Source organism: Salvelinus fontinalis, chromosome 17 (genome assembly GCF_029448725.1).
Source record: "Salvelinus fontinalis isolate EN_2023a chromosome 17, ASM2944872v1, whole genome shotgun sequence".
Classification (NCBI taxonomy): domain Eukaryota; kingdom Metazoa; phylum Chordata; class Actinopteri; order Salmoniformes; family Salmonidae; genus Salvelinus; species Salvelinus fontinalis.
The window spans coordinates 18514547-18530859 of record NC_074681.1 but is presented as its reverse complement, the minus strand read 5'-3'; the positions used below and the strand labels follow the sequence as shown (position 1 = coordinate 18530859).

Below are 16313 nucleotides of genomic sequence, written 5' to 3'. Positions count from 1 at the left end.
TGCAAAACAGTCAAATCTCAGCAACAATCATTGGGGGTCAAACATTTGCGTAGCGCTTGACTGTTGAATTTTATGTCACCAAGGATATACAACAGATCATGTCAGAACTGTAACAATATAAACATATCTCAATGACTAGCACACCAACCAGCAGCAGTGCTGATGCAGTGGCGTGAGTACACAGGCAGATGGTAGGCTGGAGTATAGACATACCATATGAATACACCATACAAGGGGTATACAGAGAGAATACAGAAAGAGGAAATTGCAGGCACAACAACACTGAATCTCACAATCCTTCCTGGTAACTCACCAGGTAATTAAAACAATACAAATAGCTTTGTGCAGCATTTTGGCAAAACTGGTTTAGAAAATCATACCTCAAGTCATGCAATGAAATGAACACGTTCACACAACAGCATATGATATTCTGCTATCCAGTCAGTGTACTAACGTTTTCATCAGTAGTCAACGCATATAAACAGTAAGTTGGCACCACTTTCATTTCAACTACAATTTCCCAAATGAATTCCAATTTGTAGAATTCACTAAAGTACTTTTTCTTTTGAAAAACTGAATTCCATTTTTTCCAGAAGTTCTTTGTTGAAGAGTTCAGGTCCAGAGAGGATCAGTGGGTGCTGCGGTTGAGGGTTCCTCCTCAGTCTGATTCCACTGGTCTCTCAGTGTGGTTGTCTGGCGTCTCACCCCCGTCGTGTTGTGAGTCTGTCTTGTCTCCCTCGTCTCTCCCCTCCTCCCCCCCACCGTCCTAGGAGAAACACACAGCAGAAATGGTTGAATGTGATAAACAATTGTGTGCATGTGTGTATGCCCGAGTGGCGCAGCGGTCTATGGCACTGCATCTCAGTGCTGGAGGCGTCACTACAGACACCCTGGTTCGAATCCAGTCTGTATCACAACTGGCTGTGATTGGGAGTCCCATAGGGCGGTGCACAATTGGCCCGGTGTAGCCCATCATTGTAAATAAGAATTTGTTCTTAACTGACTTGCCTTGTTAAATTAAAAAAAAATTATATTTATATATTTTTAAATGCGTCCTTCTCTTCTATTTGTGTGGTTGCTACCGCTCTTCCACCCTCTCGAGGCCCATCATTGTATTTTCCTCACATCACTTGTTTCTAGAGCAGAACCAGCACACTGTTTCACTATGACACCCTACACCCACAGTCCCTCACTCACCTGGCTCTGGCTTAGGGCTAAGGGGGAAACTGGGGTGCCGTTGGAGCCGTCATGGAAGAGGGTGCTGTAGAAGACTATGAGAGTCTCTACGATGCGGGCCTGGTGGGGGTAGTCTACCAGGGAGGACAGGGCCACGGTGGCCCCGGAGGGACGGGGACGCATCAGGGTGGGGCCAAACACAATGCCAAGGTTACTGGGACTCATCTTGTTCTCCTGCTCACACTCACACACCCTGAGACAGGAGAAAAGTGAAGAAATAAGAGGGAGGAAGGAAAGAGTAAGAAAGGAGAAATGGACACGATGAGCTATTTGTTCTTCATCAAACGTTAGGATTAATGTCCTGTGTTAAAATTACATTTTATGTGTGTGTGCCTTACTCATGGTCACCTCACCTGCACAGATGCTGTGCAATATAGCGTAATGTGGCTGTATTAGCATGCGGCAGCTCCGTTAGCATTAGCTCCCTCAGGCTGTGGACCAGATTCAGGACCTCCAGAGGAGTCTCAGCCCCCAGGTCTGCCAGCACTGCTGCCCCAGCCACCTCACCTCCATCTGGGCTAGGAGATGCAGAACGCAGGCTCTCCTTGGCCAGCCCCATCAGAGATGGATAGAGATGGAAGGGAAAGATAGGCTCTGGCAGCTGGAGAGGGAAGAAGGGAAAGTGAGGGGGGTGGAGATGAAGAGAAGGGGACAGAGTGAGGAGGACAAATAGTGAGGGGGTGGAGAGAAAGAGGAGGGCAGAGAGAGGGGTGGAGAGGAAGAGGAGGACAGAGTGAGGAGGTGGAGGGCAGAGAGAGGTGGAAAGGAAGAGGAGGACAGAGTGAGGGGTGGAGAGGAAGAGGACAGAGAGTGAGGGGGTAGAGAGGAAGAGGACAGAGAGTGGGGGGGTGGAGAGGACAGAGAGTGAGGGGGTGGAGAGGAAGGAGGACAGAGTGAGGGGGTGGAGAGGAAGGAGGACAGAGTGAGGGGGTGGAGAGGAAGAGGACAGAGAGTGAGGGGTGGAGAGGAAGGAGGAGGGCAGAGAGTGAGGGGATGGAGAGGAAGAGGAGGACAGAGTGAGGGGTGGAGAGGAAGAGGAGGACAGAGTGAGGGGATGGAGAGGAAGAGGAGGACAGAGTGAGGGGATGGAGAGGAAGAGGAGGACAGAGTGAGGGGAAGGAGAGGAAGAGGACAGAGGGTGGGGGGTGGAGAGGAAGAGGATGACAGAGTGAGGGGATGGAGAGGAGGACAGAGTGAGGGGATGGAGAGGAAGAGGACAGAGAGTGATGGGGTGGAGAGAAAGGAGGACAGAGTGAGGGGTGGAGAGGAAGAGGACAGAGTGAGGGGTGGAGAGGAAAAGGAGGACAGAGTGAGGGGATGGAGAGGAAGAGGAGGACAGAGTGAGGGGATGGAGAGGAAGACAGAGTGAGGGGTGGAGAGAAAGAGGACAGAGGGTGGGGGGTGGAGAGGAAGAGGACAGAGTGAGGGGGTGGAGAGGAAGAGGACAGAGTGAGGGGTGGAGAGGAAGAGGACAGAGTGAGGGGGTGGAGAGGAAGAGGACAGAGTGAGGGGTGGAGAGGAAGAGGACAGAGTGAGGGGGTGGAGAGGAAGAGGAGGACAGAGTGAGGGGTGGAGAGGAAGAGGACAGTGAGGGTTGGAGAGGAAGAGGACAGAGCGTGAGAGGGGTGGAGAAGAAGAGGACAGAGTGTGAGAGGGGTGGAGAGGAAGAGGAGGACAGAGTGAGCGGGGGTGGAGAGGAAGAGAGGAGAAAGAAGGGGACAGAGGGTGAGGGGAGGGAGTGGGATGCAGAGTGAAGGAGGGATAGTGAGTCTAGAAGTGGAGGGAGAGTATTTTGTGAGTGTATGTAACAGTATGTTACCTGTCTGAGGTAAAGTTTGAGCATGTTGCTGATATCATGAGGAAAGGCTTGGGAAAGTTCCACCAGCTCTTTCCCATTCTCAAAGGCCTGGCACAGCTTCTCCACACGAGTCTTCACCCCATTCACACGATAGATACCCTACACACACACACACACACAGTTTATATGTCAAGTCATTATTTCAATGTGTGTGTGTGTGTGTGTACTACTCTGTGTGTAAGTGTAAAAGCACCTTCATCATAAGAGCCCTGCTCTCTATCTCTGTGATGCACTTCCTGATGACCAGAGGCACACCATCGGGGTCTCCCAGCCCCTGCGTGAAGTCCCTGCCAAACAGCGACAGACGACCTTGTAGCTTCTTATGGCCACACTGGATAGCCAGGCTCTCCAAGCAACGCCTATGGCATGCCAGATAACACTGCAGGAGGGGAGACAAGCAAATAATATAGTAACTTTACAGTCAGTAAACAGAGTAGACATATTACACATTCTACCTCCTAGGGTGTGTGTGTGTGACTCACCTCCTCACACTCTGCACCCTGGAAGTACACATAGCTGTTACACTCTCTGCATTTGGCAGGTGTGCGGAGCTTGCGGAGTCTGTGGGTCTTTGCTGCCTTGGACATTCCCACATTCCGGAAGGGACCAGTGGGAACGGCCATCTCTGGCTCTGTCCCGGAACACACAGCAAGAGAAAAGACAAACAAGAGAGAAGAGAAAGTTCAGAATGAGAAAGAGAGGGTCGTATCCTAACCTGAACTATTCATGCAATTCTCCCTCTGTGTGGATCTCGATTTAGACAGAGTTCAGAGAAACGGAGACTTGAGGAGGACAGTGTTTGTTACCCTGTTCAAACGAGGTGACGTTTCCATCATGTTCCTCCAGTTCTTCATTGGCTTTAGGTACGTGCCCTGAAACACACACTATTATATATCATTGAATATTCTGAATGATACATCGCTGGACCCTTTTCTGTAATCTAGAAATTGCTGAGGCTCTATAGTAGCTGTGCTGGAGGTTGACATTCTAGTTTCTACATCAGGAGGTACCAGTACTGGAGGACTCCAGACCATAGACTCCTCCAAGACAGTCCGAGTCCTTCATCGTTGACGGCCAGGACTTGTGTGATTGCTGACCTTGCCCTTCAATAAGGACAAATACCACCAATGAGCTTTCAAATGAAGCACCATACTGAAAACTTCTAATCTTGGTTCGTGGTTCCTATAAATCACATCTGTGGTTAGAAAAGTGTGCTACCCTTCTTCTTAGACAATTAGAGAAGTGGATGACCCCTTACACGAGTCAATCAGGACTCACCACATCTCTGTGTGACTCCATCCTCAGCACCACTCTCCTCGTATGTGGTAGGTGTGGTGTCCGTGCTGATTGGTGCGTCCGTGGGAGGTGTGGTCTCCGTGCTGATTGGTACATCCGTGTTAGAGCTGTTGTGGCGGGTGCGTCCAGACAGACTGATGAGGGAAGGAGAAAATTACATTGCTTCCTCCTGAAAATCACAGTAGTTGATAGCCAACTAACTGGCCTGTTCTGACCCTTTGAAGGCTAACGCCACTTACAAAACGTTTCTCTGCACCTGGTATTTTCCCATCTCGACAACATTATGAATCACTGAAAGGTCAACTGTAAACGATTTCAAGTGTGAACCCACTGGTTTGATGAGTAGGGCTCGAAGTGGTAGTGAGCTACAGGCTCTGGGTTCGACAGATGTCTGGCATCCTCTGTGCTCGTGTAGAGATGTCTGGCATCCTCTGGGCTCTTGTGTAGATGTCTTGCGTGAGCGGCGTACTGTTGTCCCGGCTCGTAGAGCTTGGTGCTCTCACACAGAGTCTGGTAGTGTACTGGCAGCGCTGCTGTCTGCATGTGCAGCAGCTGATAGTACGACACTGTGCACTGGGGAGGGAGACATGTTGTAAAGAACTACAACACCCAGGAATAAGCAATTCGATGGAGACAAACTACAATTTCCATAAACACATTTCGTCTGTCCCAAGATCTCTCGTGAACAGACTTCATAAACATAATCAAACCTAAAGGTGGATGTAGTCATGATTAGGACGTTTGATTGGTCAGTGCAATCCACCTGCAGGGGGGATTTTACTTCCCTGACAGAGGCGTGAGTTGACTTACAGATCTGAGGGTGTGGTCTGTGTGTCTGATGACATCATGGATCTGTCTGAGAGTGCTGCCCTTAGTCTGCTCTCTCTCCTGGTGCCGCGCCTCCGCCTCGGATATACATGCACGATACACAGCCTCTGCCTCTTCAGCCTGTAGAGACACACAAGGACCAGCCATTAGGTGCGATACATTTTGCTCGCCTGGCATAACTGAGTTGGCAGAGTTGGCACTTCAGGATCTATAAAAAGGTCTGAAAAGTGAAAACTTAGTCCATCTGGCATGCAAAGCAAGCTAAATTCGAGACGCACTCTCTGCACCTATCAGACTAGTCAGCTGACCTTGGTTCTGGCCTCCTCCTCCAATCGCTTCTTCCGGTCCAGAGCTTTAAGCCCGCCTGCTCCCCCTTGTAGCTCCTCCTCTGCCCGACCCCTGGCCTTGTCATATTCCTCACAGCGAATCACGTACGAGCCTCGAGCTTTACGCATGCTACTCTCAGCATCAGTCTAGGAACAGACAAACACACACACAAACACATGAAATAATAATAATACATTTTATTTGGTGGATGCCTTTCAAGGTAATCAAGGATATCTTACATTACAAGTAGCCATTAAAAGCAAGTGTAGTACATAAAACCAATTGCATCAATCAAAGTAAACATTTTATCAAAGGACCAGATGAAATAGGACAGATAAAAGAGGATGGAAGTGTTGGGTAGAGGATACAAACCTGGTTTAGGTAAGGGTTTAGGGGGTAGGGTTGGAAATAGGATACGGACCTGGTTTAGGTAAGGGTTTAGGCTAGGGTTGGGTAGAGAATACAAACCTGGTTTAGGTAAGGGTTTAGGCTAGGGTTGGGTAGAGAATACAAACCTGGTTTAGGTAAGGGTTTAGGGGGTAGGGTTGGAAATAGGATACGGACCTGGTTTAGGTAAGGGTTTAGGGGGTAGGGTTGGGTAGAGGATACGAACCTGGTTTAGGGTAAGGGTAAGGGTTTAGGCTTAGAGTTTAGGGTAAGGGTGTGGGTTGGGGGGGCACATAGGGATACATAGGTATAGTGAGAATGCACAGAATGGAGGGTAGGACAGAGAATCATAGAACACAGGCTATAGGTTATAGGCATCCTTGAAGAGGGGTGTTTTAAGGAGGTTTTTGAATGAGATGATTGTATCTGCATGTTGTATGTGTGGGGGGGGATCTCATTCCAGCAGCTGAAGGCCCGGGCACCCATGGTGGAGAGGCAGAATGAGGGGGTGACAAGAAGACCAGTAGAGGAGGAGGGAGCGTGAAGAAGCATAGACTGAGAGAAGGTCAGAGAGGTAGGTGGGTGCCAGGTTGTGGAGGGCTTTGTAGGTGAGGAGGACTGTCTTTAAGTTGATAAAGGATTGCACAGGGAGCCAGTGTAGATTGATGAGGATTGGTGTGATGTGTTCAGTTGATCTGGTGCTGGTGAGGATTCTGGCAGCAGAGTTCTGGACCAGTTGAAGTCTGTTGGTGAGTTTGGTGGGGATACCAGCGAGGAGAGTGTTGCAATAGTCCAAACGGGAAGTGACCAGGGCATGGATGAGAGTTTCCTTGCTGGAGTGTGATAGCGAGGGGCGGAGCCTGGAGATATTGCAGAGGTGATGTCATCCTGGTGATGGTTTTTATGTGGGGTTCGAAATAGAGGGAGCGGTCCAGAGTGACACCGAGGCGTTTGACTTTTGACAGAGCGATTGGTAAACCATCTACTCTCACTGAAATATGGAATATCAACGTCTTTCTCATACATAACATTAGAGTGAGACATGATAACACATGCAGGGCATTAACATGTCAAGGCAACATGGACAATACATAGGAGTGACTTTACCTGTTTCCTCTGGGCCCTCTGCCACTGCTCTCCGAGCTCTCTGCGTCTCCTCTCATGCTCCTGTTTACACTGCATCAGAGGCTGGGCCAGACAGGGGTTGAGATAGAGACATTATTTCACTTGTAATAATCCTTGTAGGTGTATGTGTGTGTGTGTGTGTCACAGGCTGCTGAGGGTAATACTGGCTGGAACTGAGCGAATGGAAAGGCACCTGGAAACAATGTGTTTTAATGTATTTGATACCATTCCAATGATTCCGCTCCAGTCATTAACACAATCGTCGTCCCCAATGAAGGTGCCCTCAACCTCCTGTGGTGTGTGTGTGAGATACTGTATCTACCTGTAGAACAGTGTGTATGGAGCCAGTGGTTTGCTGCACTCCCACACTCTGCTCCAAGTCCTGCTCCAGAGCCAGAGAGTAGATGGAGAAGAATGGCATCTGGAGCTGAGAGCAAGAGAGAGAAAGAGAGAGGAGAGTTTTATGTGTTTATGTGCACGTTTGTCCGTGTGTGTGTGTGTTCTCCCATTACCTGTGCAATGCTCTGCTTACAGGACTGACATAGCCTCTGCAGACCCTTGGCAAACTCCATCTCTGGAACACACAGACACAGAAACTCACACACTGCCTTGTTAGCAGAAAACTAAAAAAGCAGAAATTGAAATGGACAACAAAAAGTTTGGCCCAATTCCATTTCTGCCCCTAGATACTGGACAGGTGTATGTAATGTAGTTGAAGCCCTAAGAGGCCGAGAACAACTGCTGATGGACACAGATAGAAGAGTAAAAGAGACAGAATAATTAGATGAGTCAAAGTGATCAACTCACCCAGAACAGTCCTTTTCTCCACATAGCTGATAACGTCCTTCAGGTATCTGGATACAGCCTTGGCATAGGAGAGAGCAGAGTCCACTCCTCCCTCACTGCACTGCAGTAGGAGGTCAACCTGCTCTCCACTCAGCACTGACACACACACACACACACACACACACACACACACACACACACACACACACACACACACACACACACACACACACACATTCATATGAGAATGTATGAGTATGACATGATTGGAAAGGGAAACAGAATGCTTAGACATCGAGGACATGTCATTTTGTACTTACTGCAGCAGTCCTGCTGGTCACTCCTCCCTTGACAGTCTTTGGCCTGGGCTGAGTCTAAGCCATACAGGTTCTCCATAGACTGCACACACACACCATCTCCGAGGTCACACAAATGCTTAGACTGAGCCATCCTTTACGATCAAAGAAAACATTGTTTGTTTTTTACACACACACACACACACACACACACTCACCCTGCTCCTCTCTGTTAGCGGTAGAGACAGGAGGGTGCTGCTGTCCACTTCTCCCATCAGAAGTTCCGACACACTGAGGGGGAGAGAAGGAAAGGGGTGTAAAATAGGGAGAGAGGGGGGAGAATGGGAAAAACCTTATCAATGTAGATCCTAGGGATAGTAAAGCGAAACACACACACACACACACACTTACCTGCTACTGAAAGCCACAGCCATGGTCTCGATGGCTTTCTCAAAGTCCTGCTTACCCATGTCACTGCTGTCCTTGTAACTAAACCCTGGACACACAAATACACACATTTGATCTCAGTACATTCTCAGTACACAGACCACCCACACCTTGATCCATACACATTCCAACAGGTGTCCAATTCTAACAGTAGAGCTCTGACCTTTGACCTTGGAGATGAGTGTTCCGGCAGCAGTGAGGGTCTCTACAGTGTTGAGGAGGGGGTAGGCACCGATCACCTGCCTCAACACACGCAACACCTCTCCCAAACACTCCTGGGCCAGGTCACGACGGTCCAGCTGCCTGTCTGAGAGGTTATCTATCTGCCTGTCTGAGACAGAGACAGACAGCTATGTTATTTATAGGTCTAGAACTAAAACTGAAACTAAACATAAAGAAATAAGCATGAAAAACTGGTTTGAGGTGACATTCACAATTGTAACAGCAGCGCAGTGAGGCAACCATACGAGTGATAAAGTTCAACTTTAAAACACAACTTTAAAAATTACTATTTTAACCTTGTATATGCTCACGCACGTACACACCGCAGAATTTGGATTGAATTAGATTTTTTGTTAAATATCAGAACAAACATTTTCCAGAATGCATTAGATCAAACACGGCAGTATGGAAGGGAACAATCTAACATCTCATGACAAAGAAAAACACTGTTTTACATCTAAATTATAATCAAACTAATATTTAAATAGATTTTTTTATTTAACTAGGAAAGTCAATTAAGAACAAATTCTTATTTACAATGACGGCCTACACCAGCCAAACCCAGACGATGCTGGGCCAATTGTGGGACTCCCAATCACAGCCGGTTGTGATACAGCCTGGATTTGAACCAGGGTGTCTGTAGCGACGCCTCTAGCACTGAGATGCAGTGCCTTAGACCACTGCAGCACTCGGGAATATGTGTATTCATTCCATAAAAAAATGGCATATCCTTATGATAAAAGATTTGTCAAATGAATGAAATGTTCATGTTTCACTTCTTAGTTGAATTGGTTTGAATTAAATTCTACTTCATTCAATTCCTATTTTGCTTCCTGTAGGTTGAGGCCAATTCAAATTCACCCCAACCCTTACACACACACACACACACACACACACACACACACACACACACACACACACACACACACACACACACACACACACACACAAAGGAACAATATGTTATAGAAAATGTAGGTTATTTAAACAATAAGGCACTAGGGGGTGTGGTATATCGCCAATATACCCCGGCTAAGGGCTGTTCTTAAGCACGACGCATCGCAGGGGGTGCCTGGAAACAGCCCTTAGCCGTGGTATATTGGCCACTGCTTTATTCATATAAAAATCTGACTTATTAATTTCTCCATGTGGTCATCCTCCCGAGGTGCCGTATTGCTATTATAAACCAATTTAATTTGAGCAGTAAAAATAAATGTTTGTCATACCCGTGATATACGGTCTGATATACCATGGCTGTCAGCCAATCAGCATTTAGGGCTCGAACCACCCAGTTTATAATAGTACATAAACAGGCAGTATACACACACAGCACAGTACAAGTATAAACACACATATAATAAATCAAGCAAGAGGCCATGTAATGAAGCACTGTTTACTGGGGAAAAAGAGAACCAGCACCAGTAGCAGTCATTGAAACACAGCTACTGTTCTACTTCTCCTTTTTTGTGTGTTGTTTCTCAGTTGGGCCTTAGACGACTAAAGTGTGAAAATCAGGAACTGTAGGGCTGTTGTCTCACACTGCCACTCTTGATGTAGGAAGTGGTGGTGGACACGGACAGCACGTGAACCAACCTTCAAATGTAGTCAAAATGCAGTTTGGGGCTGAAACGTCAATGTTTTAAGAAAAATGTACTGTGTACTACTGCTTAGACCCCTAATTATTTAGGGGCCTAACTCTTTGTGAGTGTACCATCAGTTGGCTCTTGTTCTGTGGTTGATTTTAACACTCCTACCTCTGTTGTCACATTGTAATAACACTCATACCCACTAAGAAAAGTCTCTCTCTCTCCTCCCTTCATTCTATCTCTTTCTCCCTTATCTCATCGCCCTACTTGGAGACTGGAGAACAGGAAGTTGCAATGAAAATAGCTGCCTGGACAGGAAGTGAAGTCACCCTGACATGGCTTAGCTGGTTCGTTCCAAGAAATGAGTGCCTTTTGCATCCCTTTGATATTTTTAAGTAGAAATTGTTCACCAATATTGAATGTTAAAAGCCTGTTATATTCAATGAAGTGCCCTTTCATATAGACCACATGGAGAAATTAATAAATCAAATGTTTATATGAATAAAGCAGTGGAGGGCGGCTGCTGAGGGGAGGACGACTCATAGTAATGGCCGGAATAGAGTGAATGGAATGATATCAAACACATGGTTTTCATCTGTTTGATACCATTCCATTCACTCCATACCGGCCATTACACTCTATTCCAGCCATTACACTCTTGACCCAAACTGCTACAGACCTATATCTATCCTACCCTGCCTTTCTAAGGTCTTCGAAAGCCAAGTTAACAAACAGATTACCGACCATTTCGAATCCCACCGTACCCTCTCCACTATGCAATCTGGTTTCAGAGATGGTCATGGGTGCATCTCAGCCACACTCAAGGTCCTAAACGACATCATAACCACCATCGATAAGAGACATTACTGTGCAGCCGTATTCATTGACCTGGCCCAGGCTTTCAACTCTGTCAATCACCACATCCTCATCAGCAGACTCAACAGCCTCGGTTTCTCAAATGATTGCCTCGCCTGGTTCACCAACTACTGTTCCGATAGAGTTCAGTGTGTCAAATCGCCTGTTGTCCGGGCCTCTGGCAGTCTCTATGGGGGTGCCACAGGGTTCAATTACTGGGCCAACTCTTTTCTCTGTATACGTCAATGATGTCGCTTTTGCTGCTGGTGATTCTCTGATCCACCTCTACGCAGACGACACCATTCTGTATACATCTGGCCCTTCTTTGGACACTGTGTTAACTACCCTCCAGACGAGCTTCAATACCATACAACTCTCCTTCCGTAGCCTCCAACTGCTCTTAAATACAAGTAAAACTAAATGCATGCTCTTCAACTGATCGCTGCCTACACCTTCCCGCACCCGCCCAGCATCACTACTCCGGACGGTTCTGACTTAGAATATGTGGACAACTACAAATACCTAGGTGTCTGGTTAGACTGTAAACTCTCCTTCCAGACTCATATTAAACATCTCAAATCCAAAATTAAATCTAGAATTGGCTTCCTATTTCGCAACAAAGCATCCTTCACCCATGCTGCCAAACATACCCTCGTAAAACTGACCATCCTACCAATCCTCGAATTCGGCGATGTCATTTACAAAATAGCCTCCAATACCCTACTCAATAAATTTGATGCAGTCTATCACAGTGCCATCCGTTTTGTCACCAAAGGCCCACATACTACCCACCACTGTGACCTGTACGCTCCCTGTTGGCTGGCTCTCGCTGCATACTCGTCGCCAAACCCACTGGTTCCAGGTCATCTACACGACCCTGCTAGGTAAAGTCCTGCCTTATCTCAGCTCACTGGTCACCATAGCAGCACCCACCCGTAGCACGCGCTCCAGCAGGTGTATTTCACTGGTCACCCCCAGGGCCAATTCCTCCTTTGGCCGCCTCTCCTTCCAGTTCTCTGCTGCCAATGACTGGAATGAACTACAAACATCTCTGAAACTGGAAACACTTATCTCCCTCACCAGCTTTAAGCACCAGCTGTCAGAGCAGCTCACAGATCACTGCACCTGTACATAGCCCATTTATAAATAGCCCAAACAATTACCTCATCCCCTACTGTATTTATTTATTTATTTTGCTCCCTTGCACCCCAGTATTTCTACTTTGCACATTCAGCTACTGCAAATCTACAATTCTAGTGTTTTTAATTGCTATATTGTATTTACTTCGCCACAGTGGCCTTTTTATTGCCTTTACCTCCCTTATCTCACCTAATTTGCTCACATTGTAATAGACTTGTTTTTGTACTATATTATTGACTGTATGTTTGTTTTACTCCATGTGTAACTCTGTTTTGTTGTATGTGTCGAACTGCTTTGCTTTATCTTGGCCAGGTCTCAGTTGTAAATGAGAACTTGTTCTCAACTTGCCTACCTGGTTAAACAAAGGTAAAATAAATAAAAAATAAAATAAAAATGACTATGAGCGGTCCTCTTCGCAGCAGCCTCCGCTGGAATAAAGACTTGCTAAAGTGCCAAAATTCAGCATTTTGTCCCTCTGTGACCCTCTGTGACCCTCTGTGTCCCTCTGTGACCCTCTGTGACCTTCTGTGACCCTCTGTGACCCTCTGTGACCCTCTTTATCCCTCTGTGACCCTCTGTGACCCTCTTTATCCCTCTGTGACCCTCTGTGTCCCTCTGTGTCCCTCTGTGACCCTCTGTGTCCCTCTGTGACCCTCTGTGTCCCTCTGTGACCCTCTGTGACCATCTGTGTCCCTCTGTGACACTCTGTGACCCTCTGTAACCCTCTGTGGCCCTCTGTAACCCTCTGTGGCCCTCTGTGTCCCTCTGTGACCCTCTTTATCCCTCTGTGACCCTCTGTGTCCCTCTGTGTCCCTCTGTGTCCCTCTGTGACCCTCTGTGTCCCTCTGTGACCCTCTGTGACCATCTGTGTCCCTCTGTGACACTCTGTGACCCTCTGTAACCCTCTGTGGCCCTCTGTAACCCTCTGTGGCCCTCTGTGTCCCTCTGTGACACTCTGTGACCCTCTGTGACTTCCAGGAATATTTATACCACTTAACTACAAAATGTCTCCAAGTTTTCACCATCATTGTAAATCCCTAGTTATTTTTGTTGCTTTGACAAAGGCATTTCTGAAGATTTTTATTTATTTAATGTGATTAATGTGAAAAACGTTCCTCATTTTAAGGTCAACCCTGTTACGTGAACTGAACTCTCATTTTAATTTAGTGAAACTATTCCTTTTTAAATAATGTTTTCAAAAATAAACATTCAACATCTAATAGTCAAAGCATAGTTTAAAAGCAAATGAGCTGGTTTTACTATTTTGGCCAATTTTCTGGTGTTTTGTGGTGCAAAACTGAGTGGGTTGAGCATAACAGGTCAACCATGTTACCCATAGATAGACAGGCTAGAAATGTTTTAAGCTTGCATTCAATTGCCCCTCCCTGTTGTACACAACAAGCTTCTATTTCCCCTGTCACATGGAGATTTATGGCTGATTTAAGATGAAATCGTGAACCCTGTTACTTTATTTGGAACTTAATAGGCACTTACTATAGTACTTTTTTGAGATGGGATTTTTATTTTTATTAAGTTGAACATGTGCTCTTTATGACAGAGTTTTAGAATTAGGTGAAATCGAAAGAAAAAAAAATGCACCAAGTTACACATCTGAAAAGGCACAGAATAGGTGGAACGACCCGGCTTGCTAAATTCCAAATCGACCCCTAGTCCTCGTAATGTAAGGATTCTGGGTTATAGGAAAGCCTGTGAGCTGTGTTTACACACCAGACAAATACTATAGTGCTGCGTACCTTGTGTGACATACTCCCTCTTCCTTCCTCAGTTTCGCAAGGCATACACACACACACACACTGGCTGGGACACACACAATGTTACAACATAACTAAGGGCCAGGGTTTTTTCCTTTCCATATGACCTGACTAAGAAAACTCTGAACTCTAGTTATAGGCAAAAATTTTGAATTTTTACTGGTCAAAAACTGGCCATTATAATGCCTCGCTCACCTTCCCCCAGCACCATTTCTTTCAGTTTCTCCACAGCCTCAGCGAAGCAAGCCACGTCCCGGAGCAAAGCGGGGATGTCCTCCACTTCGATGCCCACCTCCAAGGCCTCTGTGGTGGGGCTGGGGGCAAGGCTCGCTCCTTTCCCCTGGGTCTTACTGAAGGCCCAGGCTCCAGCCGCCTGTAGGGGGAAGCCAGCCGCACTGGCATGTCGACTCAGGGCTGTGGGCCGTCTAAGGCAGGCTCCAAGGACAGGGGGAGGGCTGGCGGCCGTGGCCAGCCTGGGGTGCAGCAGACAGGTGGTAGTGGGGCAGGGAGGAGCCTGGGGGTCCTGGAGGGATGCAGGGAAAGGGAGGGGGACATCCAAGCCACCATCTCTAGTGGGTTGTTCCTGGAGGACAGATAGCTGGTGTTGAGACACACCAGAGGACAAGGGGGAGGTAGAGTGGGGAATGGGAGAGTGAGAGCCGGGTAGGTAGAAAGAGAGGAAGGAGAGGAAAGAGTTGGGGAAGAATTAGAATGGTGGTGATGAGTGATGACACAGATGTTACGACTAGAGGATGATGATGCTGATGATGAAGACAACTGTTGTTGAGAAACCTGTGCCTCTAAAACAATTTGAAAGGCTATGAGTCACAATGCAAAAGCATATGGGAAAACACAGAAAGAGAAAGATGATTCAATGAGGATGACCAACACTGGAAAATTCCCAAACACTGACAAGTTTACTTATCATTGCCAGGTGACAGGTGTGTCAGACTGGAAGCCACGCCCACACCTGGCGGCATTGCAAAACATAAATCCCTTAAAGTTGGCATTAGCACGCAATACACATGTAACGTAAGACAGTTTCCCCCTCAGGGACATTCGTTCTATTTTATCCTACACTACCAATGCCTGATGCAACTTCAAGTAGATTTAGCTAGTAGCTAAATTATGTATATACCAACGCAAACTCGCGGGGCTTTACAAGCAGTGATATAAATTACGAAATTATTCAAACGCGCAAACTCAGCAAACTACCCAGGACTGAGATGCAAATAGTCTTCATAAAGCTAGGCTAGTTTAGCTAGCGAGTTAACTTTACTTACTGAAGAGTTGTGTGACCCAAAGTTTCCCCCAAGACTCTTCTTTGAAACTGAAGTTTTATTTAATTCCTTTTTCTTTCTATAGAACATTTTCAAATAGCATCCTATCTATTTTAATATAGATTTCACTCCATTGAGATTGAAGTTTGCTCCAAACGTCGCTTCTACAAATCCCCTTGTGCTGCTTGGATTGCTTGGCTGGCTGTACCGAACTCTGTGGTTGTCCCGTTATCTTTCTTCCTGGCTGTAGCTAGTAGATGGGGTCAGTCCACACTACGCCTGTAGACCACTGAACTGCATGGCCATACTGACACCTGCAGGGGTACATATTTAATGATTTCTCACCCTAAAGATGGTGCCAACAATGGCTATTGTGTCCAATTTTGGTGCCAGTGCCAACTAATCAAAATACCTATTAGATTGGTTTCATAACTAGACCCACAACTGCACATTACATTAACCATATTAGATCATGTACGAGGTAATGTTTCGTCATGATATGATTACAGCTTTCTGTAATAAATGGTTTATTTGCTATTGTAACGACCCTGTGTTTATAAGCGCGGAAATCGACTCTGTCGCTCGAGCATGCTTTTGCGGCACAGTCTATAGCGCGCCGGACCTCGGGCTAGAAGGTCGAGGGTTCGAGACCTGCTCCCTGCCTGTTTCATTACAGTATTATAAACTGGGCGGTTCGAGCCCTGAATGCTGATTAGCCGGTATGACAAAACATTTATTTTTACTGTTCTAATTACATTTGTAACCAGTTTAGCAAAAGCTACCTCAGGGATTTGTGGTATATGGCCAATATACCACAGCTAAAGGCTGTATCCAGGCACTGCGCTGCGTCGGGATTAAGAACATCGTTTAGC

At 46.7% G+C, this 16313-nt stretch overlaps 1 protein-coding gene across 6 annotated transcripts; it reads right to left on the bottom strand.

Annotated features, from left to right (window-relative positions):
• Nucleotides 1–30: 30 nt before the first annotated feature.
• On the bottom strand, nucleotides 31–15661 carry LOC129813899 (rho GTPase-activating protein 45-like). 6 transcript variants are annotated; one of them, XM_055866499.1, is made up of 22 exons: nucleotides 15445–15661; nucleotides 14357–14759; nucleotides 8750–8917; nucleotides 8551–8635; nucleotides 8358–8430; nucleotides 8164–8242; nucleotides 7865–7999; nucleotides 7570–7631; nucleotides 7380–7484; nucleotides 7040–7120; nucleotides 5527–5691; nucleotides 5201–5338; nucleotides 4722–4963; nucleotides 4373–4524; nucleotides 4105–4197; nucleotides 3901–3978; nucleotides 3577–3725; nucleotides 3288–3473; nucleotides 3056–3193; nucleotides 1590–1837; nucleotides 1198–1429; nucleotides 31–766 (listed from the first exon to the last, which is right to left on the bottom strand). In XM_055866499.1, the coding sequence occupies exons 1-22, from the start codon at nucleotides 15529–15531 to the stop codon at nucleotides 659–661; spliced, it is 3207 nt and encodes a 1068-aa protein (XP_055722474.1). In that variant the 5' UTR covers nucleotides 15532–15661; the 3' UTR covers nucleotides 31–658. The 6 variants fall into 6 exon arrangements, with proteins under 6 accessions (XP_055722474.1, XP_055722475.1, XP_055722476.1 ...); XM_055866500.1 differs by having other exon boundaries at nucleotides 3901–3966; XM_055866501.1 differs by having other exon boundaries at nucleotides 3901–3966; nucleotides 4126–4197.
• Nucleotides 15662–16313: the final 652 nt, after the last annotated feature.